We start from the raw sequence: 23,731 nt of genomic DNA on the forward strand, positions 1-23,731 counted from the left end.
ATTATTGGCCGCCTTCCTATGAAAGCCAGCAAGTTCGATTCAGTAGGCGGTAAGCACCACAAGAGCCAAACTTCTTACCAGAACAGGAATAGTCGAACCAAAGCACTTCAACTAGCGCCTCCCACGTGACAAATATCAAGCTATCATCTTTCATATATCAATAGCAACATCACTATCATCCAAGATATTGTCCCCTCTCAAACAACAGCCACGCTCCTACAGCGACCAAAAGCCTATCCAGCCTCCAATCTAGCACCCACAAACCTAGAAATCTAAATAAAATACCGCCAATATGTCTGAAAGAAAGGTCCTGTCGAAGGTACGCTCACAAACCCTCCAGAGTATCCTCTTAATATAATACAAGAGGTATCCCTATAATCTTGGTGTTATAACTAACATATTCCAGTACTACCCGCCAGACTTTGATCCGAGCGCAATTACCCGTACGAAAAACAAACAAACAGGCCCCAAGGTGATAACGGTTCGACTTATGGCCCCGTTTTCAGTATGTTTTTACGTAACCCACTTTCGCTTTAATGATCCATTTGCAGTTACCTAATGTGTATAGATGAAATGCACACAATGTGGAGAATTCATTTATAAAGGAAGAAAATTCAACGCGCGCAAAGAAACAACAGAGGAGAAATACTTCTCTATCCCCATTTATCGTTTCTATATTCGGTGCACAAGATGTAGTGGCGAGATTACGTTCAAGACGGACCCCAAGAATATGGATTACACGGCGGAGAAGGGCGCGAAGCGGAACTTTGAGCCGTGGCGGGATCCGAAGAACGAGACGTATAACGAGACGGAGGAGCAACTGCTGGATCGGCTAGAGAAGGAGGAGAATGAGGAGCATGAGCGCGCGGAGAGGGATAAGATGGCTGAGTTGGAGGAGAAGATGTTGGATTCGAAGAGGGAGATGGCAATCGCGGATGCGCTGGATGAGATCCGGACGAGGAATGCTAGGATAGAGAGGAATGAGGCGCTAGGGGATGAGGCGGCGCTTGCGCATGTACGGGAGGAAGTTGACGAGGAAAAGTTGAACGCTGAGAAGGAGATCGAGGAAGCTGCGCGGCGGGCATTCACCACGGAAACTGGGGAGAAGGTGAAGAGGCTTGTTGAGGAGGATTCTTCAAATGGCGCTACGCCAGACCCCAAGCCGAGCGAAGCACCACCTTCATTCGCACGGGTCAAGAAGGCGAAGAAGCCATTGCCAAATAGCTTGGGCATTAAGAAGAAGGCAAAGCCATCGCTGGTGTAAAACATGTGCCTGTCGAAATTCTTTACATTGCTATTCTATAGGCTTGGCGTTTGGTTGGGATCGCATGGGATACAGTTGCTTACGAGCATTACGACTCAAGGATATGAATTGACTGCTGAATTATTTCAATTCTTATAAATACTAAATATGACAAGGACAAGTCAAGAACATATAGCGATTAATAGACAGGTCATAAGCATATCCATCAAAGATATTTCCCAAAGCGCCACGCTGAAACAGTAAAGTAATACCACAGTAATACGGAACTAGCTCATCAGAACCGTAGGTAATCCTCCACAATCCGCCGAGTAAATGAAAACGCCAAGCAAGCACGAGAAAATAATACACCAAAGAAGCAGAAAACACAAAGCCCCGCGACTACAGGTACGGCATCCACAAAGCATCGCAGGTTGCTAGATGTTGAGGGTTGACGGCCTTGGAGATCAGGTCGATAGTAGTTTGGTTGGCTGGCAGGTTGCCCTCCGGAGGACTGGCAAGGCTGACAGCCCGGTTGACGATGATATCGCTGTTGTTATATACCAAATCGCGAAGCTGCGGAACTGGCAGAACGCCCCGATGCTGTGCTGTAGCCCAGAACATCATTTCGTCCCGAACGAAAATGCTTAGTTGCTGCTCGAGCTCATGACGAGGCTCCGTAAGGCATCGGGCAATTGCCATCAGTGCGCAGGCAAATAGACCTTCAGTGGCGATGGGTCCCATCAACGTCTGGATATTGGGAGTCAAACGGAAAGGCACTTGCTCCGGATTGTAGAAGAAGGCCTTGGCAGGGTTAATGGCTGGGATCAGCTCGGAGCTCCAAATGTCACCCGTCGTCCTGGAAATCATGATCTTGTTGGGATAGCGGTTGCCCATATGCATCACGTAGGTCATGAAGGCGATGGCCGCATATTGGTATGCGAATTGACGGCGGAAGAGCCAGAAGTCAGAGAAGTTGGGGTACGTCTTCTGGAAGTAGTCCAGCACAATGTTGCTGGGAACCCACTTCTCCTGGATCGCAGTAAGGATCTCAGTTCGAAGTACTTGCTGTTGATCAGGCGTCCGCTGAGAAAAATTAGTCATGTTCAAGGACGTCGGTGCGGTATTTTCACTTACACTCTGCTTCGTCTCTGCTAACGACCTCATCTTTTCCATCGTGAATAGTACAGGATCATCCTTGTTTATTCCAACCCGTCGGCAGTAGTCTTCATAGATGCCCTGCATAGAAATGTACGAGGGATCGTCACGGACCAGACGTATATGAGGTGCCAACGGAACCATGAGTGGAAGATGGAAATAGAGATTGCGCCGTCTGCTCTCCTTGCGTTTGCCTAAGAGGCCATTGAAAATACGGAACAACTGTAGAATGCGCTCCTCGCGTCTACAGTGCCGAGCTGCTGGATGCTGGACGGCGAAAGGATGTATACTGCCATCATGGCCACGGATCTTCAAGCGCCTGTGACATACACCAATGCCGCGGACTAGATCAATATCAGGCAGGAATCGATCAATGCGAACGAAGTCCTGGTTCTTGTCTTTATGCAGTAAATACTGGCCAGGCACTTCAACCTCGTCAAATTTGAGGAATCGGAACTCGCTGAGATGCGGAGAGTAGGTCTCGAGGAACTGGGACTGAGGTCGGCGATCAAGCTTCTCTTCGAACTTGTCACGCCAACGCCGCAACTTCTGAATATACTCATACATCGTAGGCTTCTTGACAACGAAATCGGCCTCGAAAGATTTGCGGATATGAGCCGGGAGGATGGTCTCGGCGAAGCGCGTGATGTTTGCTTCCGTAGGAGCAGGAAGCTTGAAGTCCTGTGCATACGAGCCAGGCATGCGGCCAACATACGCTAGTCCATCATTCAAAAGTGCAACAATGAGACGATAGGCATCTTCGTCGGGCGGACATTTGAAGTTCTTGTGGATTTGGTCGACCATCGTCTCCATAGACAGTGCAAGCAATGGGAAAGCCGTTTTGAGACCGGACATGATCTCATCAGAGTATTCCCAAGGCTTCTTGAGAGGTTCCTTCTCAGGCTCTGTACCAGTGTTCTGGTTTTGCTGTGATACTCCATTCTGCCCAGGCACCTGAAGATTCTGCTGCTGACCACCTTGAGCTTGGTTCTGAGCTTGACCTTGACCCTGGTTCTGACCCTGAGCAGGAGACTGCTGAGCCTGGCCGTTGACTTGAGGGCTCTGGCCTTGAACCATACCCTGCTGAATCTGATTCTGGGCTTGCTGTTGGTTAGGCAGATTAGCTTGGCTTTGCACGGGCGTGGATGTGTTGGCATTCGGAGGCTGAGCATTCTGCGCAGGTGAGCCTCCCACAGCTGATGGAGAAGGCTTGGGCTGCGGTGAAGCCTGGGCTTGGGCCTGGGCCTGAGCCTGAGCCTGTTGTTGTCTGGCACGATTCAGCTTCTCCTGCTTTTGATCATGCTGCTTCTTGATATTGAGCATATCTTCCCTATTCGTACGCAGTAAGAAGAAGAGAGCCTGCGGGTACAGTTTTGCGATTTTCACCAGGAGAGCTTTGCAAAGGCGAGCTTCCCGATGCGAGAGACTGGTGAGAAGCTGTGGTATGAAGGTAATCCAATACCAGACAGGAGTGTCTCCCTTGAAGTTTTCAAAGGCAGCCGCGACACGACCCTCTTCGTTGTCCAAGCTAAGAAGCCAAAGGATACGACTGAGCAACTTCCTAGCTTTGGAGTTCTTGTAAAGTCCTGCAGCTTCTAGATAGCAGCTTACAGCATTGCTGGCTAACTCATAATCCGATGGATCAGACTTCTTGAATCGCTGGTCACTGTACTGTCCCCACTCGGACCAAGCCTTCGCAAGCCTCAAGTCGTAATAGAGGGCGACACCAAACGCATCATTTGCTTCACTGACATGGCTCAGTTTAGCCAGAAACATACCCTTCAAGGTATAGAACTCTGCCTTCTGCTGCGCACCGAAGTAATTAAGATTCGTATTGTTAATCACATCCAGCCCACTGTTCAGCTCCTTGGGGTTCTGGTAGTGACATTTGGCTTGTTCACGCAGCTTCAAGAAAGCTTCCTGAATCTCGATGTTCGGAAGCGTATAGATTCGGCTAAGTTGATTGATACACACCTCAGGCATTTGATGTTTTCGTGCAACATGGGCGAAGCGGTTAATGATCCACGCGGTCTCATGGTATCCACGGTAAGCATAGGAATTGCTCGCCACATTGTTGGTCTGTGGTGGCAGCAAGCTAAGATACGTTGCATTGATCAATTGGAAGATATGCTGACGCCACGTAACCAAATCTTGCCACGCGTTGATGTCGTCCCAGAGGTTAGGAAGGCGATCACGCCAAGTTCCCAGCAAGAGTTTCAACTCGGCTGATTTCGTATCCAGGTTTCGCTCATTGGTTTGTGAGAGACTGGAGCAGATATGGCTTGCATCATGCAGCTCGACCAAGAGCTGGAAGTGCTGCAGAATAGGGATGTGAGCATTTGTAATCCTCTTCGGCAACTGAAGCCACTTGCGAATGGACAACTGAATGGACTCGTCACAAACACCATTGAACTCCTGAATGTTCTCCTTCTTGATGTGATATTGAAGGAGTGCCATAAATGCCTGGAAAAAGGTACGTCTTGGCGTCGGTGCATCAGAAACGGACTTTATAAGAGATTCAAGCTGTTCTCTATTACCCTCGCTCTGCCAGTTCTCAATGTTGCGCCAGGCAGCTTCAAGAAGAAGATCGTTCAAGTTCTCATGTTTGGCAAAGTCGCTGAGAATCTCCCATTGCTGCAGCTTCTGCGCGCAAATCAACCAATGGTCCTCCCAGAGGTAGTATTCACCTTGAGAGAACGGCATTGCTCCAGAGCGAGCCTTGATCTGGGCATTCTCGTACAACTGCTGGGCCTTATCCCACATTCCCTGTTGTTCATAGGAAAGAGCGGCGTTGGTCTCGACAAATTTGCAACGACGTCGCCAGGTACCGTAGAAGAAATCATCTTCCTGTAGGCCTGCATAGACTTCAACAAGGGCATCCAGGTTGCTCTCACGGACAGTCGGTGTGTCGATTATGGGGTTGATGGCCGTTTCTTCCAAGTATCCAGCAGCTGTGTACCAAGCATCGTAGGTCCGGCTAAGGTACTTCATCACATGTGGGGGGATCTTGAACCGTGGCTTAGCCCGAACCGCACCCTCTAGCAGCGCTTGAACGACGTTTGGTCTCTTATCCAACTGCCTCTGGTGGTACTCGCGTGTAATAAGAGTAATCATACCCTTTTCCAAATCAATGCGATCTTCCCTAGACAAGGTGGACCAGAAGATAGTGAAGAGATTAGTCCAGAGAGTGTAGGCAACATCGGGATCAGTGTGTTGCAGCTGGCAGAGTGGTTCAATCAAATCCCGGGCTCTAACGTCACCGATATCCGCCACGAATCGCTTCCGATCAGAGACAAACGCCTCTAACTGAACGTCGACCATGACATCGGCTTTTCTTGAATCCTTGTCTGCGTTTCCAAATAGGAACGATAGAGGGTAGAGAGTATAGTCATCAGAATGCAGCTTTGCGGGAGCATTCATATCCACACAGCCCAGAACCAAATGGGATGCCTGTGCAAGCCAGAAGGAATCCGCGAGGGTATCCCAGTTCTGGCAGGTCAGCACATAGCTGAGTCGAGAACTAGCCAAACGAGTCAAGCTTCGATCAAAGATGGTCATGAAGCGGTTGCGCATTTCAACATCTTGTGCTCTAGTACCAATCAGGAATGCATGCTCTAAACGAACAGTTAATTCAGTCCGCGTGATCTTAGAATCCTCGTAGATCCTGATGACAAGGTCAAGGAATTTCTTGAGCATGGTTTGGTCCTGTCGCGACTCGAAAAGCAGCATCTTGTGCAAAACCGCGGTCTTTTCCTTCAGAGTAGGCCAGGATTCATTAGAGTGGAAGATCCAGGTCTCAACCATACCAAGCACCTTGCTGCAGAGTTTTATATTTTGCGATCGCTCCACAAGCTGGGCCAGAACGCTCAAGAAAGGGCGCCTTTGCTCCCCTAAATGAGACATGCGCACGGATATCAGCTCGATGGTCTTGAAGATCAAGTCCACTCCAATTTCAAACTCTTGCTGGTCCGGGACTCCTTCCCCGGGTTTAGTGGCTGGAATGACCTGGTTTTGATTGTTTACAGAAGCTGCGACATGTTCTTTCGCCAGTTTTTGAGAGAAGACCTTCATGACCTGGGGGATGTGGGTATCCATCTCAGCGGGCTTGTTCTTGGACAAGGTCCAAAGGATGTTTAGGCTAGAGACATAGTTGTTTGCCGAAAGTGTTTCTGTTGCAATAGCCGACAAGTATGTAACAAACTCAGAAGGTGAGTTCTCGACATCCATGGCATCCTCTTCTTCCGGCTGGTCATCGGGCAGAGCGTCGAGAACGCGTCTGACAGGAGGCAGTAGCTTGGGGGAGATGTCCACTTCATCCTCTACGCCATGGAGACAGTCTTGGATCTCTGGGTTATCAGAACGCAGAGGCTTCTCGAAGAGTTTCTGGATCAATGGCAAATGACCTGTGATCCAGTGATCTGGCTTAGCTGCCAGAAGGACTCGCAAAACTTGCAAAGTATTGACCATACTCGTGATATGCTTTTCGTCTGGTTTGTCAGCTTTCTCCCCTGCAAGAATTGGGTCTGTGACCTTCTGATAAAGTTCGATATCTAGGTCGACCCAGTACTCTGGAGACAGAAGGTTTCTCAGCAAGTGAACAGCCTTCTTGACCATGTCTCCTGTTAGCACAGGCTGCTGTGTTTTTGTAGAAGGAAGGTCGCGAATATGAGAAGCCGGAACAGGAAATCGCTCAGGAATAGTGGTAATGAAGGTAATGAGGTATTTTGTCAATGCAGCACGGAGATCAGGAGGGACCATATATTCAGAGCGTTCACGAGCATTTGGAGGAGCAAGAGATGGGGACGACGATGTGCCCTGAGCCTCCTCAACCTTACGTTTCTTTGCATTGGGAGACTCGATTGTGCCGTTCGGCATAGCAGTATGGTTCTTGACACGCTTCTCTTCCCAGTGCCAAATAAGGTTGATGAGGTTGAGTGCTAGCTTTTTGCTCTCATTAGATGAGTTTGGAGGAGAAGCTATTTTGATTAAAGAGGGCACGATGAGAGGGACGAAATGCTCTCGCGACTCATAGAATAGATCCGGCTGTCGCACAAGGAAGTGGAAGATGCTCATAACTTGTTGCAGGTTTGCGGTTTCTTCAGCCAGGATGCGCCGTGGCCATTTGGCCCAGAGTGGATAGCGCGCATCTGGTGCTTGAGCGCTGCTACTGGCTGTCATGATCCGAGTAGGTAAGACGGGGGCCAGAACATCAAGGGCTTGGGTAACAAGGGCCTTGCCCTCATTCTGGTGTGCTCTCAAAAGTGCAACATAAACCTGGACCACGATCTTGAAGGGTGTCTCATAGTGGGCTATGAAGTAGCTGATTAGGACGTAGGCCCCATATTTGTTAATGATGTCCTCAAGCCGGATATAGTTCCAAGCGAACTTGATAATATCCTTGCGAGAATCTTGCACAGTCTGATGATGGTACTTTATCAGCAATGCTGATAGCTGAAGAAGCTCCATGCGAGAATGGTCAACACCTGACTGGCTGGACTCTTCACTCAAATCCGCCAGCTGAGGCTTCCACAGGCGACTTTGGATAAATTCAGTCATGCTCTTATCCATGAGCTTGGGGCTATTGGGGGAATGTTCCCACGTTGTCTGAACATCCATCGCAAATATGGGGTTGACTAAGTTACGGAACGCATAAGTCTTCATCTTCTGAGAGCACGTTCGTTGGCCGTAAAGATCGAGACAGCGCATAATAACAGAGCGACGGTAGTCAATCGACTCATTAGTGATGATATGGCGATATATGAACTTAGGGAAAGCCAAGGTGCGTTTTAATTCATCCGCAGACAGACCATCGATAACTTCGAAAAGAAAATCTAAATCTTGTGTTGACTCAGATAGATAGATCGTGAAGATGTCCATCAGTTGGTCCTCGGCCTGCTCGACCCTCAGTCTCTCATTTGCTGGTAACTTGTCGTTGCGTAATTTCTTCTCAAGTTCGCGTCCGGAGCTCAGCAGCTTAGCCCTCAAATCCGCATGAGATACAAGCCAACGTTTTGTCGATTGATATGAGCATATGGAATGGGTAACGTAAATACCATTTATCGCAGCAGTGTTCTTGCCATCCGCCGGTTCCTGCCCGAAGAAAGCAGATGTGAAACCCTCAGTGTCTGCAACGACTGCTGAACGTAATGCCTCACTTTCTGGATCAGCAAGAACCTGGCCAAAGAATCGCCCAAACCGCTCCTCCTTGAAGCGCGCCTGGAAGAAAGCCAAGCTCTCTTTCGGATAGCGATTGAGGTACTTGACAAGAGGCTTGCGGAAGGGACTGTTGGAAGTCCGACGGAGCTTTTCTTCGAGATCCAATACCTTGTTCACAAGATGTTCCATAAAGGACGTTGCAGCTGGCGGGAGGAGATGGAAGATATTAAAGATTGCAGCCACAACTTTCATGGGTGGACTTTGCTCAACAAGACTGAAGGATACCTTTTGCAGAATTGCATCGTCGGCAATAACCTTCATATGATCCAAGAGACGAGCACCGATCTCAACTTTGAAGTAGTTGGTCAGCAAGGTCAACAACCGGGCAAGCCCGTCAAGACCAGCGACGCTCAAGCGTTTGGGATCTTGAAGGTTCATGAGAATGGGACGAAGACCATTCTGCAGCAGATCTTTGGGAAGCTTGTTTGTCTGCGTAAGGACGTCGCGCAGACCTGCGTTTGCTGCCTCGATAACGTCAGGAGACCGGGAGTAGAGAGACTTAAAGAAGACTGAAATGATGCGAGCACGGCTGGTGTTCTGGGGCGTATTGGCGAACTCCGGGAAGCTCATTGCCATCGATAAAAGACGGAGACAGGCCACGCGCAGATTTACAATCATCTCAGCATTCTTGAACTCATTTGGCTTGGACGCCAAAGACTCGTCATCAGCATCTGCCAAAGCGAGGGACTCCAGCATAAGTCGGTTTAATGGATCGTTAAACGTCACGATGTTATTGTGCAGGCTTAAGCAGAAAGTGATAGCATCAATAAAACCTATCTGAGTAGGGAAAGGCAGTGCTCGCAACGGTTTGTTGAAGATAGACTGCAACAGACGATCCTTCACGGGGAAGATGAGCTCATGGACTTGGCACCCTAGCACCTCAGCAATGGTTGAGAAACTGCGACGAGAAGCTTCCCGAACGTATTTGTTCATATGTGAAAGCTCATAGACAAAAAATCCGCACAAAGAATAGAGACGGCTCTTTTCATTCTTCAGGTCATCCTTGGAAACATTCTTGCAACACCTTCGAAGAATCAAGTCAAGGGTATCTTGCGCTCTTATTCTTGTACTAGCGGGCAGGTCGGCCGGCGTGTCCTTGATGACATACATCAACGCCCGCACAAATTCAGCTTGTTTGTCGAAGAGCCAAGAATCGCCCAGATCCAAGTCCGTCGCAAAAAGGTGAATACCGAGACTGCCTCCCGATTTGGTAAACCACTCCTCACTATGACAGCTGTGGCAGAAGACACGGCCAAGATGCTGGAAGAATGGCAGCTTTGATATGCGCTCCGGGGTGCCAAAGATGACGCCGGCTGCGTCTTTCATTACCTGCATCGCTACCTGGGCACCTTCACGAACACGGGCATTGTCAGAGGATAGGCTCTCAACGATGGCCTCCGCTAGGACTCGCGAGTCAAGGTACACCGATCCTTCGCCACTGGCAACATCGAACGGTTTCCTGTTATGTCTGACTTGAGCAAGGGCCCGTCCAACTTCAACGACTGCGAAATGTTTGCAAACATCAGCTACAAAATTAGTCGCTGTTGGGTTCAAATCAGGAATGGTGGTAGCGAAAACGCTAGCCTTTAGAAGTTTCTTCAATGAGACCTCCTGTGACAGCTTCTTAGGAATAGAACTTGACCGCTCCGACTTGTCCAAGATATCGGCCATGCCAGTAGTCTTGTTCTCGAAGAGGTCATTAGCGTGCAGCCGAAGGAGCGATGCCAAATCCTCTGGAAGATTTTCAGGTCCGATAAAGAGTTTCAGCTGAGACGAGATCATGCGGAATGCCTGCTGTTTGTAGTACCCATCAGACGCCTTAGCGGCAGATGTCTTCGGTGTCTCCATTAACTTCGCAATTGCCAAATCAATACCGATACCGATAGGGAAAGGACGCTTCTCACTGGGCCCAATAAGCTTAATATCAAAGCTAGGAGCGTCATCCGTAAATTGTTCAAAGGTAAGTTCCGGAGGATGGTTAAGGAACTTCCTGTTGCGGCCACCGAGCTTGCCCAGGATTCTCATGGTTGTATGCGCATGGAAGTGGTTATACGGATGAGGCCGAAGGTGGTCCCACAGCGCAGTCATCAGCTCGTCCATAATAGGAGCCATAATAGGATCCAGGTAATCGGCGGTGAGGTTATCCACACAGAGCTCAAGGGTTCGAAGTCCCTGTCCTACAAGGTCGGAGTCTGCGCGCAGCGCTACTACGATAGGACGCATGAGGTAACTCAGATGTGGCAGGAGATGGCTAAGGCGAGCGGGGACAGTAAGGGTGAGTTCAACGTAGAGATCGCGCTCTTGGGGCTTCCGAGCCGCGCTCAGCAAGTTGTTGAAGGTCTCGAGAAGCATTTCCAGCAAGGGCAAGATTTCCTTGTACAGGAGCTCGAATCGACCACCACCTATACTGCGGAACAGTGACCGCAGTAAAAGGAAGTAGTTCATCGGCTCTTCGGCAGTCACCGAAAGCTCTATACATTTGGTAACAATCTTGGTTACATGAGGGTGCAACACTTGCTCGTTCTGAACCGAAAAGAGTGTTACTGCCATGAAAGAGAGCTTGAACATCCTGAGCAAGATTTTAGCCTTGGTCATGTCGGAAGTTCCCACTTCCTCGATTCGATCCATGAGATACTGGAGCACCATTCCGGAAAAGGCTGGAGACGTAGCCTCGCTTGCTAAGAAGAATTGGGGCAGATGCAATAGAGCGCCATGTTCAAACATAAGCTCATGGAGGTAGGGTATCTCAGAATGAAAGACTTCGTGGAATGTGGCCGTGTCGATGCAGTGGAATACGGTTCCAAAACTCTCCAGAAGTTCCTTTTCTTCTCGTGACATTGGTGCAGTATACTGACTTGCCAGAAAATCAAAGGGGGAAGAGTAGTTTACTTCTGGTGGTGGCTGGTCTACGCCGTAATACTTGAAAACCCGAGCTCCCTCATGGAATAGTTTCTTGATGACCCGCACTTCCTCTGCGTTATAACCGTAAGAGACTTCAGACCAATTTATCGGGACACTGTTCGGATCGATCTGGATATTCTCTGGGTTGCAGTTCTTCAGCTGATGGAAGATATTCTTCAACCCGTTGATTAAGTTTTTGAAGAGGAAGATATTATCCGAAACGGGATCCCCTCCACGATCGCGAGGGTTCGAGGTCTTGATCGGTGACGCCGAGAAGATGTCAATTTCATCCCAGTCAGGTGGGTGGTCCTTGTCTGCAAGGTATCTCTCTGACGAAGGCTCAATGTCTTTCTTGCTCTCTTTGTACGCTCTTGACACTTTCACTGCATTGTCAAACTGGTAGTTCATAGAGGCAAACTTGTCGCCAATAGCATCGAGAATCATGATGAGGAAATACCGAGCCTCTCGCTTATCATCAAGCTTGGAAATCTTTTCTGCCATATTCAGAAGCAACTTGGCGCTCATTGTTTGGAAGCTTGTCCCTGGGAAATCATCATGGAGGTTCTTAGTGTACACCTCAACAGTTCGCCGGATCTGATCACGAGTCAGATGGTCCCGTACGTGGTGGATCAAGTCTGCGAGCATGCTATAGGCAAGTGGCCGCATCGTCTCATATACAGTAAGGCCGTCCCCGATTAGAGTCCTTTCATCAAGAAGCTCATCAATCTTCTCCAGGAAAATCTTCCGGTAGTTAAAGTTGATGATATGACGAATTGCAACAAGAAGCTCCTTCCTGGCACTGGATTTCTCCCTGGGACAATCTTGAAGAAGACGGACGACCACTGAAGGCAGTGTCGGAAGGAAATCTTGTAGCTGATGGGCATACATGCGCAGCAGATATGCCAAAAAGCTCATCGTCTTCACCTGTGCCGTTATGAATTCACCAAAGGCCGATCTGTTCTTGATCTCCTTGCATACACCGGTGAAGATCATACCCTGGGAAGCTGCCTCCGCGTGTGCTTTCTCCTGTGGTTTAGCTTGGAGAAGCAGGATGCTCTTTATCAGAGGCACAAAGAGCTTCACATTCGCCGTTACAGAATTCCGGTGAGTCTGGAAGATGGAGACGACGATGATCGGACATTCTGCCAGAACCTTAAACGACTGCATTCCCCTGAGCAAGACGTTGCTCCCTTGCTGATCAGACGGACCGAGGTCTGAGACTGAAGTTGCGGGCGAACTAGGTCGAGGAGATTGAAAGTTCTGAGCTGTGGCACCTGGTGTTGAAGGCATGCCGGAGGGCGTGGCCTGGCTAGGTGTGTCGAAAGTGTCGCGAACAACTTGTTCCATTGTCTGGAACATTTCTTGGATAAGCTCGAGGAACGGTTGTACCCGGGCAGCCGTTGCCTTCGCCTGATTCCGTTCCAAATCCATAATAGTCTTCATGCATAGGACAGCATTCTCTTCATTCTCGATCCGTACGAGGTCCATCAAGAAGTCCACCATATCCGCGGCGTAGGGCTCGACATCGGGAGAGGCCATTGGTAACCGGTGTAAAGTCTCGAGAACGCAATTGCGTAGTTTCTGATCGGTTACACAGCATATAAGCTCCGACCACACAACGTACGTCTGCAACGCAAGAAAGCACGACGATATCTCCAAGGCGACTCACCTGCTCGAACGACAAGTTTGTGAACACCGGCTCACCCTTCAGTATACCCTTGAACACCGGCCATAGCTTTGAAAGGAAGATGGGATAGCTTGCACCAGAGCATAGCGGCTCGATATTATCTCGTAGTTCGACGGCGACGTTGGCCCGGATTTTGATATCTGAAAGATAGTCAGTAAGGGCAACAAGCTCCGTAAAGCTGCCCTCAGGCAAACCCAAGCTCCTATCCCAACGTATTCCCCGAGATTATCAAGATGTCGGACGTACCAAGCTTCTCGTCGCCCAGCTTGCTGGCGTAAATATCGATATTGCGCTCCATGGTCGGCGAGACCCCTCCAGGGGAGTGTTTAACAGGTTAGATTGATTGTATTAATGCCAGGCCACAGGGCCGGCTAGAAGTCGAGCGCCAGCACAGTCCGCTTCGTACGTTGTGTTCATAGGCGTGAAAGCGACGGTAATAGGCTATCTCGAATGGCCCATCGACGGAAGACGCTGCATCGGACAAGACAAAGAATACAACCGTCAAGTCATTAATCTCCCTCGCAATTAAACAGATAGTACCCGAAAGAAGAAAAATTAATTAAAGAGCGTAAGGAGAGAGAAGGACGTGGGGAGCGGGGAAAGAAAGTGGAGGGTATCTAAGGTCAAGAGAACTGCGCGCAAATTCACGCCTGCAAACCGATGGACCAGAAAGCAGCAAGAACGCGGGTATCGCAGAGACCCCGAACGGAACACTAGGCCCAAACAGGCAACTTCGCTACATCATTTCTCCATGCCGATAAGCGCGCGTCTAGGACCGCTTGTCGGCTAGTTGCCCTATCACGCTAGTGTCCCTAGACGTTAGACAGGGGTATCGCTTAGGGCGCACGTGGTTCATTACCGAAAGTGAAGTGCATATAGTGGTGGGTGGGTTTGGTCTGTTATGCCATAAATACTTCATGTTTTAAAATCAAAAGAGGTCATCGACATCAACGTCGACTAAGGGAAACGCCATTTGCACCCGTTTTCCAGACCCGAACACAGTTCTAATAGTCCAACTCAAACGTCCGCTTTGAATCACGGGCACAAAGATAGCCCTGCGCGCGGAGAAAAGAATATTGAAAGCCATGTACACAAAAGGAGATATGAAAGAGAAAAGAAAAATAAGATGGAAAAGAGATGGAGGTTGAAAGGCGCGAAACAGAGGGTTCTGATCAGATGTCAAACCAAGTGAAAACAAAACACTCATCGCAGCTCGTAGTCGCTATGCCATCACTGTGGGAAATCTAAATAAAAGAATGCCATCGAATCGACCGCCCGTCACTTGGTAGAGTTGCTTCGTGTTAAGATTTGTACGGCACTCGACCCGATCGACCGTCTGCGGTCGCGCGGTCGGATCTCACTGCCGCTACCACTCCGTCGCCTCCGAGTATCATCAAGGGTGTCGCGGCGCCGTCTCTGGAGCAACGGACGTTGCAACGTTAGAATCACGCTTGCTGTAACATTAAAAACGACAAAATCTTAGCAAAACGATGACGACAAAAGCAAGGAGGAAAGATTCATCGAGGTGCAGACAAGGTCATGTCAAAACATGACTCCACGAACACTCATGCATGGAGACTAACCGTTGAACTCCGTCGTTCCTTCACTGAGCCCGAGTCGTCCAGCTTCAAAGATTGGAGACGATTTTGACTATCTTCAGTGATGGTGTCAACCTCGTCTACATAAACAGGAATGTCCGCTGGTGGCGGTGGTGGAGGAACACCGTTCTGCCGGTCTTTGGCCTGCGCCGCCAGCTTTTCCCATCTCTCCTTTCGGGATCTTTCACGCTCCTCGGCACTGTTCTGCCGCTCGTTGTACTCATGCGAGCATTCGTCGAAAAGCTGTGGATTGATTTCCATGAACATCTTCATGGCGTTATATACCATGCTGTGGATTGTGCTGTCTACGAGTCAGCAACCAACGATAAGGGACGGCTAGTCAGTGAGTAACCTACCGATTCCAGTGCCCTTTCGAGTTCTCATACAGCGGCGGGAACATGATCGGTAAGATCGTCTCCACATTATCGCTGACCAAGTTGCAAAAGTATTCGTTGTTCCAGAAGTAGAGAGCACGTTCCGCCACCTGCCCGGGTACGTATTAGAACTGTAAATTAGGCAAGCGATGATGGTACACACCTGAAAATGGGGGCTTGCAACCGATTTCGCCAGTTGTTGGAACAAGGGCACCTGGACCTTGGCAAATTCCGCTGGATCCATAACCTCGAAGATGTCCTCTACTTCGTTCAGATACATTACTTCCTTCGTGCTGTTGACCTTTGGCCAATAGCGTAGTAAGCCGAGAACAACCTAAATGCAAGTTCAGAGCCTGGCTAACCGAAATTAGAAGGAGAATGAGGGGGAGGTCTCACCTCTTCCGTCAACGATGAGTCCTTCTCGAGGAACTGTACAATACAATACGCCAGCTGTGGGTGATACATGCTGAGACCTTTAGCCTTGTGCAAAGGCAGCAAAACTCTCGTGAGGAAGAGTTTATGTTCCTCCTTCAGCGGGAGTGCAAATCCGTTGATGATAGATCCGAGAATTTCAAGCAGCTCCGCAATTCCGTTGAATCGCTCCGTCTCGTAAGTGAATTGGAAGAACACGTTGTTGATAGACCGGCGAATATAAGACCGCAGATTCAGAAATTTTCCATAAATGCGATGCAAGGTAGTTTTCAGGAAATCCCGTTCCCGAGGGTCTTCGGAATCAAACAACTCCAGTAACTGTGCGAGTGTCAACTCATAAGGCTCAATCTGCAACTACATAGTGCTAACCGTTTAGGCGACATACCTGTAATACAAAGTGATGGTCGATATAAGCCTTGGCGATGTTCGTGTTGAAATCCTGACTCTCGATGAACCGTAAGAAGAACTCATAAACGACCTGGATATGGGGCCAGGCCACTTCCAAAACAGGTTCATCCTCTTCCGGGTCAAATGCCTCCCCTTGAGGTGTCACGGGCGGCGGGATGGGTCGAAAGAGGTTCTTAGCGAACATCTCGACGACTCGGGGATACATGGGTTCCGTGATCACCGAGCGGTTATTTGCGACATAATCCAGGAGTTCGTGGAGCGCCAGCCTCTTAATCTCCTTAGACTTCATGTCGGCAGTCGGGTCGTTAAAATCAAAGATGATGTTGCATTGATCAATCTTCTGCATGAACAGCTCCTGACGCCGGTTGGGTGGCACTTCATGGAATCCCGGCAACTTCTCCAACTCTCTTTGGCGTTGATCGGAGATATCAAACCGCGACGAGTGCTGACGTTTGGGGGTCCGGATTCCTTCGGACATATCTTTGGGCGTTGTCTGGAGGCGGTCGAAGACATGGGACTTTCTGGGAGGGGCCAGGTCGCCCGGCATCGTTTCGGCGGCGCCAGGGGGAGGGACATGCTAGAACACGGGCCAAGGGTCAGCGCAATGAGCGAACGCGGGGAGGCTAGTAGGTCGCCTTGACCCAGAGACGTAGGCGGAAATAGAGAGAAGGGCTCACCGGTGCGCTCGGACTGATGACCACGCTGGGGGCCGGCACTTGCCCTTGCCCTTGTTTCGTTGGAGTTGCTGGACCACCATTATTTACTGGCTGACCAACGACGCCTGCGCCCTGAGGAACATAGTACTGACCTGGGGGGTACACCCCCGCCTGCGCAGCATTATCCGGAGACTTCCCTCTTGTATCATTCACCGAAGTTGTCGACGACGTTGGGGTGCCGTTCTTTGGAGATGAGGATTGCTGACTGTTGTTGACTCCGAGGGAGGCTTGGTTCTGGGACGCGGAGTGGGAGGAATCTTTCTTCTTCGAAGATTTATTTGCATCTTTGGCCCTCGACAACTGCTCGTGCTGGGACGGTTAGCTGGGAGTAGGGGAACCAACGGCTGCCGTAATGTTGAGGCGGGGAGTGAGGCCAGGGCGGAAAAGACAAAAGGCCCAGCGACGAAGTGTATCAACTTACCACTCTCTGTCTGAAACCCTTCATTGTCGCAGATATTCGAACAGCCACATGTACTCGGTCGGCGATCTCGATGCCAGTGCAGCAAGATGCCGCACACTAGCAGGAGGGGATGTAGTTGGGCAGCGTGGAGGCGGTTCAGGAGACCCGGATTGTTTATGTCGGCCTGGAAATGACCACATGAGCGATTCCAACCCCAACGCAATTAAACATAGCAATCGATTGCGATAAGGGCCTTTTCTTGCTCTGATTGCAGAAGCAATTATGGCAGTAATGGATAGACGTCGCAACACCAACTGGCGTGGACAAATAGAAACCGTGTAGAAGGACCGAGGGGGGCAGCAAAGGGAACAACTTGGGGGGAAGGAGACGGTAGGACAACGAACATAATAGATGGGAACCGGAAGGGGATGGGGACAAACAAAAGAGTGGTTCTAGACGCGCAAAAGGAACAGGAAACTATTGCTGCATGACTTACCTCAGTGGGATCAAACTGGGACGAGTGGAAGGGGGAGATATTCAGTCGCTCTCACACTGTTTCCTTAGGCGCGAACTGAGCGGTATAGGAGCAACTTAGGCAGTTAGTCGGTCCGTAGACGATCGAATCGCCTTTCCGTTGGCTGTCGCTTAGCGGCTAGGTGAGAAGCGGGGGTGTGGGAGAAGAGTCCCCGTGTAGGTACTAAGACGCACAGCACGATTATCGCCAAAACAATGCGGTTTAAAAAGATTCTGTGCAATTGCAATAGGACCAAGGAAAAGGGCCGGTTGATATAGAAGATTGTTTAATGAGGAAGAGGGACTGAAGGTCTGACGGGGGGGGTGTGTGCTGTGGCTGAGGGCGAGGTGCGCTCAGACGTGGTGGTGGAGGGAAGCCGTGGGACTGACTTAGTCCCATACATAGTACAACCAACTACCGTAAACTCCAGTAAAGGGGAACACACTCCAGTAGGTATCAGTCAACTTGGCGTAGATATAGTTAAAACTTAGTATATACAATATAAATTCTCCTAGATCTTCTAGAGGCTATTTTGTAAATAAAACACAGGATCTCTTCCTTCTTTGCTCATATTGTACCCTGGCTTCTACGGCTATCACATCACATCGGTTGGTATGTTATGACTGACTGTTTCACATTTATGCTTATTATTTCCACTACCGGTTAGTATTATAGGTACGGGCAACCTCTGTGCCTGAGGACAGGTACATGCTGTACATAAGGCAAGGGACGGGTACTGGAAAATGACCAAAATATAAAACAACAGTATCTTGGCTGACTCCATGATCATATAATGTTTTTTTCCTTATTCACCTGTATTTTAAGACATTCCCATAATATGCCTCAGACATTTGTATAGTTTTGTTCTTTTCTGTGTCTCCATCTTCGCAACTGGTACTCGAAACACCAAGTCCTAAGAAAAAAAAAAGTGGAGATCATGTGACCCCGAGCCAAGATTATTCACCCTCATAGAAAGAAGCAAGTCAATCAACGTAACTATATGTACATACAAAAGAGGTATCAATACATCCTCTAGAGTTCACCAGGAATGATATCACTTGGATATTGTGCCTCAGGTTACATATGAAGCCATTCAACACATTTCCCCAAAAACAACATCTTACGTTCTGACGTCAATGGCAGTTTAGCCCTCCTACTGGCGCAAATCACTTTAAATATACATCTATACTTTTTTTTAACTACACCAACAACCGCTCAGTATCAATACCTTCTCATAGTCTAAGTTTAACCAAACCAAACCAGGCTTTGCTGATTATTACATCACAACCCTGAACATGTCCGAACAACATGGGCCCAGGACAGCCCCATTCTATCCCATCCCGTCTCGTCGCATCGTCACTGTTGAGCACCCGGCGATTATCAAGAATGTCGATAAAGCCATCGACACACTCCAGGGTAGCACAGGGATCTCCAAGGTACGTATATCCATACCCACAGGGCCCTGACATCCAAACCCCCCACCATAAGACGGCTTATCTCAGAACCTCACTCTCACGACTACCAGATCCTAAACCCTCCAAAAGCCGACACCCCGGCTTATCTCCACCTTCGACCAGAGGATGCAATGTCAAGACCTGTCCAATCAACCAGCTTGCCATCCAACAACATCCTCCTAAAGGTGACTGTGCCCAGACGGACCGGTCGTAAGCGTAAGAGAGGATCAGATGAGCCGTTCACGGGTGTCCCTGTCTCGACGCTTGGCCCTGAGTTTCAGCCTCGGCGCAGCGCAAAGGAGCTCCTGCGGAGCTTGCGCGACAATGTTGGCAGATATCAGGTTGAGCCAATCGGCCTCGTGAACCGGACGCATGTGTTTCGAGGTTGGTTATAGCCTCACTCTTTCCTGAGCTGTAGGCTTGCGGACAAGTCAATGCTAATCCGGCTGTATAGGGATGCCGGACTTTGTCTTCTCAAGTACTGGTAGTTCCTTCGCCAATCGGTTTCGGGAGCAGATTCTGCCTTTTGATTGTTTGTTTTATTCCATATCTTCGGTCTAGCGGTGTTGAAACTAATGGTATCACAGATGAAAAGATGAAGCAATTCAACCTGGACATGGCAAAAGGCATATCATCGCATGTCGATATCATCCCACCTCCATCTTTCAGCCAGGGAGATATCCCATTCACCTACGCGTAAGTCACCACCACAGCAATCAATCCAATCGATACCCATCCTAACCCCCCAAAAAACAGTTACCGGCAAAACCAAGCAGTCCGCCAATCGATCGACTCATCAGGCAACATAACAACAGTCAACACACAAAAGCCCACAAAAGTCCTAACGCACTTAGTCTCCTACGACGTCCCGGAAGTACCCAGCAAACCAAACGAGAACACTCCACCCTTAGAAACCCAAGACGCCACCCTCCGGGAAACAGTATCCATCATCCGAGACCTCTTCGACAAGCGCCCAGCCTGGACCCGTCGCGGACTCCGCAACAACCTCAGTACAATCGAACAGCGATACGCCCTCCGGCACGCAATCCCCTACGTAGGCTACATCATGCGGTCTGGACCCTGGCGCGACGCAATCATCAAATTCGGGCACGACCCGCGCACATCCCCGGACTACCGTCCCTACCAAACAGTCATGTTCCGGATCCTGCCCAAGGAAGCGGACGTCGCGCGCGACGGCTACGCGGGACGCCGTCACGCGGTGCCCCGACTCAACGAACCGGTTCCGGTGGATCCCTCCACCGATCTGAAATCAGATACACACATCTTCACAGGCCAGCTGCCGCTGCCACTCGACGGCCGGATGTGGATGTTCTGCGACATCACCGACCCTCTGCTGAGGAATATCGTGTTCCCGGAGGAAGAGGCGCCCGGGTTTATCCGCGAGACATGCGATACCGTCAGCGATGGGTGGTATGGGAGTGGGACGCTCGCGAAACTGAAACTGATCATGCGTCATAAGATCCTCGGGCTCATTGAGGAGCGGATTCCCGATGATCAGGACTTTGCGCGGATTCTGCGTTTCCCGGATTATGCGACGCCGGAGAATGTGAATACAGCGTTCACGCTGGATGCTAGCGTTGTGTCGACTAAGGAGCTGACTATGGCGACGGAGATTCGGGCGATGATTAAGGGGACGCCGTCGTGGAGGGAGTCGACGAATCAGGGACAGGAGCAGGATGCGATGGCGAAGCGTGGGAAGGGTGCCGCGGGTCGGCGAGTGCAGTGGCGGGAAACGGCGGGCGAGGAGGAGAGTGAAGGTGAAGAGGAGGCCATTGAGAAGCAGGAGATCCTGGAAGCAGCAGTGGATGACGTTATGGAAGCCACTACAATTGGTGGAGATGATGACGGAAATGATGATCTGGGAGAATCGGATGGGGGAGAGGAGATCGAGGAACTGAGACCTCGGCGCAAGTCAGGAAGTCGGCGATGATTATATTTGAAACATCCATGTTGGCTTTATCCAAAGAGAAACACACACATATTCGAATCAAGATACTTATTTAAACTTAGGGAATTGTTTAGCAGGATGTATGTACATCATAAGACATCAGAGACGTAACACGTTCTCGCTCATAAGCACAGGCATAGCATCGTTCAACGGAATGATAGATATAAAGCCAGATAAATCCAACGAGATAGGAAATATTATACTAGTCAAGACATTGTAGAGAGGATGGAGTTTGCACTCTTCTGTGCGTAGTTATTCAGTAGGAACAAATGAGAGCTGGAACAAGTCACAGTCGGCCGGTCATCAAGACCCGAGATAATAATATAGACAAAAAAAAATGAAAGTAATCCAAAAGGGTATCGAATATAACAATGCAAAGAAAATCCAAGTGCTAAAACCCTAACTCCGTTTTCCACTGTGCGCCCGTATTTAAAGGAATAATGAATGATGATGGAATTATGATCACAAGGCCGATTTAGTCGGCTTCATTGTGTCTTAAGGAGATTCCTCCACAGCGCTTCCACTCTCCCAGACCTCAATCTCCGCCTCCGATGGTCTGGACTTGGCGTCCTCGACCTGCTTAACAGGTGTGGTCGCTTCAAGTAAAGATGAGATAGAAGAGACGCTGGAGAGTTTGCTACGGCTGTGACGACCGGATCGAGGTAAGGTGGGAAGAAGCGTCTTTTTGGCGGGAGTGGCATCGGTTTCCTCGTCGTCATAGACGATGGCATAAGAGAAAGCGTGGCAGTCTTCGCCATAATAGTCGGCAGCATCCAGGTCACCAAGGGGAGCCCGAGGTTCTTCCATCATGCCGGACTTGCGGGCGGCAGCAGCGGGAGATTCCCGTTGGCGAGAGCGAGGAAGGTCGATTCCCAGTTCGGCAGGGGGGATATTCTCCTTGCCTCGGGTGATCGATTCCCCCTTGCCTTCGTCATCACTGATATCCAGCACACAGGTAGAGTGCTGCATAAGGTTGGTCATCTCTTCCTGTTCTGAATCTACATAAATGTCGAAGGACCAGCCCGAGGGAGCCTTTGTGGCAGGTTGGCTCGTCGGCTTGCCACTTGCCAGCGCGGCTGCAAGGGAAAAAGGGCGATTGACACTCTTTTTGCTTGCAGGCTCAGGGCGGCTCTTCGCAATGGTCGAGCGGCGAGCGAATGGCCTGCACGGTTTGGCCGGTGGGGAACGTCCGGCCGGTTTCAGAGTGGGAGCGGATTTGGGGGCAGACAGGGATGCCTTGGGGGGCGTGGTTGGGATGCGAGGAGCTGTGTTGGACTTCACGGTTGTCAACGTGATCCGTGAGGTCTTCATGGGCTTTGTAATATTCTTGACGGACTCGTGCTCGTCCTCATCCGAGCCACGCTTGCGTTTTGTCGACGAGTTGAAGATTGTGGGGTCGATGTTCTCGGTGTCCACCTCCGAGAGGGGTTGCCTCTTGCCAGACAGGATCGCGCCTGATGGTCGAGTCAGTACGTGTTGGTATATAGCCATACTCCCAGAAACATACCATTCTGTTGGTTCTTAAGGTTCATCTTTGACTTGAGCAAGGGTCGCACGCGTGGTGCATCCAAGCTCGCAAAGGGCTGCCGCACGGTCGTGGGAGTTATTGTCAGAGCGGCCATGTTATTGAACGCGAAGTATGAGAAATCTGAGACAATTGAGACGCAGAGTAATAGGGCTGAAGTAATAAAGGGAGTCAACCAGGCAGCAAGCGACGACTGCCGTGGAGCTGAGGGGTGATAAATGCCTGCGCGGGTGTGGATTTGTTTTGGTCGCGTCGAGGGAAGTGGGGGTCGACGGGCGGTCTAGTACTGTACGGTAGTACTACCGTGATCAACACAACCCAACGGTTCAAATGGAACCGATCGCGAAATATCCAAGGATGGGAGGAAAGAAGTCACAAGTCGGATCAGGACTCGGGGTCTCTAGAGTCCTAGTTCGTGTCGACCTTTCAACCAAAGACACAATAAACAACACGTCCCGGAAGGATATATTACACCACAACAACACGATGAGGGGAATGAGATTGAAAGGATGAAGAATACTGTCACAATAGTGGCAATCGAGACAAGATATAAAGCTATGGCAGTAAGGGTGGGAGGAGAAGTGGAGTGGAATGGCTAAGAATGGAGGGCAGGGTATGGGAATGAGAATGACAATTGAGGAGCGCGAAACATGCAGATGCGTGGTTTCAGAGTATGTACGGCTCGAAGAGGAATGAATATTGAATCATCATCATTTCCCTAAAGAAGTATAAATTATAGTTATAATTTACAATAGTTATGTAAAGTATGGAGAGAAGGAGAACCTCGTGAAGAAAGGGAGGGGCGAAAACGCGTGAAGACGTGTCGTTGTCTATCAGCTTAACTACCTCGATTTGGCAGTTCAGGGCTGCAAGGCGCGTAAAGATTGGCTCACGAGGCACAATTCAATGCTCTTCCCCTCACTTCAGTGCCCCCCCCCCACTAGAGCTATTTGAACTTGCTTACTCGTAGTACTATTAGTCGTGTACGTACTACCTTTGTATAGGACCTAGACCCTCTGAACCAGCTAGAAAATCGCGTCGTTCGGTCCGTCGGGTACGCGGATTTCCATCTTTCCCATTCAGTCTTACATACCAGGTACACGTTGAAGGTTAGGTACTAGAACCCTCCACGCCCTGAG

The 23,731-nt window shown here is 49.7% G+C and overlaps 5 protein-coding genes across 5 annotated transcripts; 2 read left to right on the plus strand and 3 right to left on the minus strand.

The window, feature by feature from the left end:
* Positions 1–292: 292 nt before the first annotated feature.
* On the plus strand, positions 293–1,264 carry BDV38DRAFT_285071 (Saf4/Yju2 family protein; the record flags this gene model as incomplete). Its single annotated transcript, XM_032060409.1, has 3 exons — positions 293–319; positions 407–505; positions 569–1,264. 3 exons carry the CDS (start codon positions 293–295, stop codon positions 1,262–1,264), a joined length of 822 nt encoding a protein of 273 aa, XP_031911303.1.
* Positions 1,265–2,377: 1,113 nt separating this feature from the next.
* Positions 2,378–13,054, minus strand: BDV38DRAFT_252845 (histone acetyltransferase TRA1; the record flags this gene model as incomplete). Its single annotated transcript, XM_032055182.1, has 1 exon — positions 2,378–13,054. A coding segment is annotated over one exon (10,677 nt), but the record flags the coding sequence as incomplete, so codon positions are not given.
* Positions 13,055–14,091: 1,037 nt separating this feature from the next.
* Positions 14,092–17,923, minus strand: BDV38DRAFT_252850 (protein phosphatase 2A regulatory subunit RTS1). Its single transcript, XM_032055183.1, has 10 exons — positions 17,627–17,923; positions 17,152–17,314; positions 16,823–17,039; positions 16,692–16,759; positions 15,992–16,591; positions 15,571–15,924; positions 15,338–15,508; positions 15,157–15,284; positions 14,786–15,101; positions 14,092–14,656 (listed from the first exon to the last, which is right to left on the minus strand). Exons 2-10 carry the CDS (start codon positions 17,173–17,175, stop codon positions 14,648–14,650), a joined length of 1,887 nt encoding a protein of 628 aa, XP_031911305.1. The 5' UTR covers positions 17,176–17,314; positions 17,627–17,923; the 3' UTR covers positions 14,092–14,647.
* Positions 17,924–18,939: 1,016 nt separating this feature from the next.
* On the plus strand, positions 18,940–21,342 carry BDV38DRAFT_294748 (transcription factor TFIIIC subunit TFC1; the record flags this gene model as incomplete). The annotated part of the gene is made up of 4 exons (XM_032062562.1): positions 18,940–19,080; positions 19,170–19,472; positions 19,553–19,794; positions 19,855–21,342. 4 exons carry the CDS (start codon positions 18,940–18,942, stop codon positions 21,047–21,049), a joined length of 1,881 nt encoding a protein of 626 aa, XP_031911306.1. The 3' UTR covers positions 21,050–21,342.
* Positions 21,343–22,848, minus strand: BDV38DRAFT_141723 (uncharacterized protein). The gene is made up of 2 exons (XM_032051449.1): positions 22,575–22,848; positions 21,343–22,521 (listed from the first exon to the last, which is right to left on the minus strand). The coding sequence occupies exons 1-2, from the start codon at positions 22,687–22,689 to the stop codon at positions 21,563–21,565; spliced, it is 1,074 nt and encodes a 357-aa protein (XP_031911307.1). The 5' UTR covers positions 22,690–22,848; the 3' UTR covers positions 21,343–21,562.
* Positions 22,849–23,731: the final 883 nt, after the last annotated feature.

The sequence above is a fragment of the Aspergillus pseudotamarii genome (genome assembly GCF_009193445.1).
Source record: "Aspergillus pseudotamarii strain CBS 117625 unplaced genomic scaffold BDV38scaffold_45, whole genome shotgun sequence".
Lineage (NCBI taxonomy): Eukaryota > Fungi > Ascomycota > Eurotiomycetes > Eurotiales > Aspergillaceae > Aspergillus > Aspergillus pseudotamarii.

Coding starts and splice junctions, on each gene's coding strand:
- BDV38DRAFT_252850 (XM_032055183.1), bottom strand. CDS start 17,175: ATGAAGGGTTTCAGACAGAGAGTG. Junction 16,760..16,822: donor GGCGGGGGTGTACCCCCCAG/GTCAGTACTATG, acceptor ATGGTGGTCCAG/CAACTCCAACGAAACAAGGG. Junction 15,102..15,156: donor TCGAAAGGGCACTGGAATCG/GTAGGTTACTCA, acceptor ACTCGTAGACAG/CACAATCCACAGCATGGTAT.
- BDV38DRAFT_141723 (XM_032051449.1), bottom strand. CDS start 22,689: ATGGCCGCTCTGACAATAACTCCCACGACCGTGCGGCAGCCCTTTGCG. Junction 22,522..22,574: donor CCTTAAGAACCAACAGAATG/GTATGTTTCTGG, acceptor CTCGACCATCAG/GCGCGATCCTGTCTGGCAAG.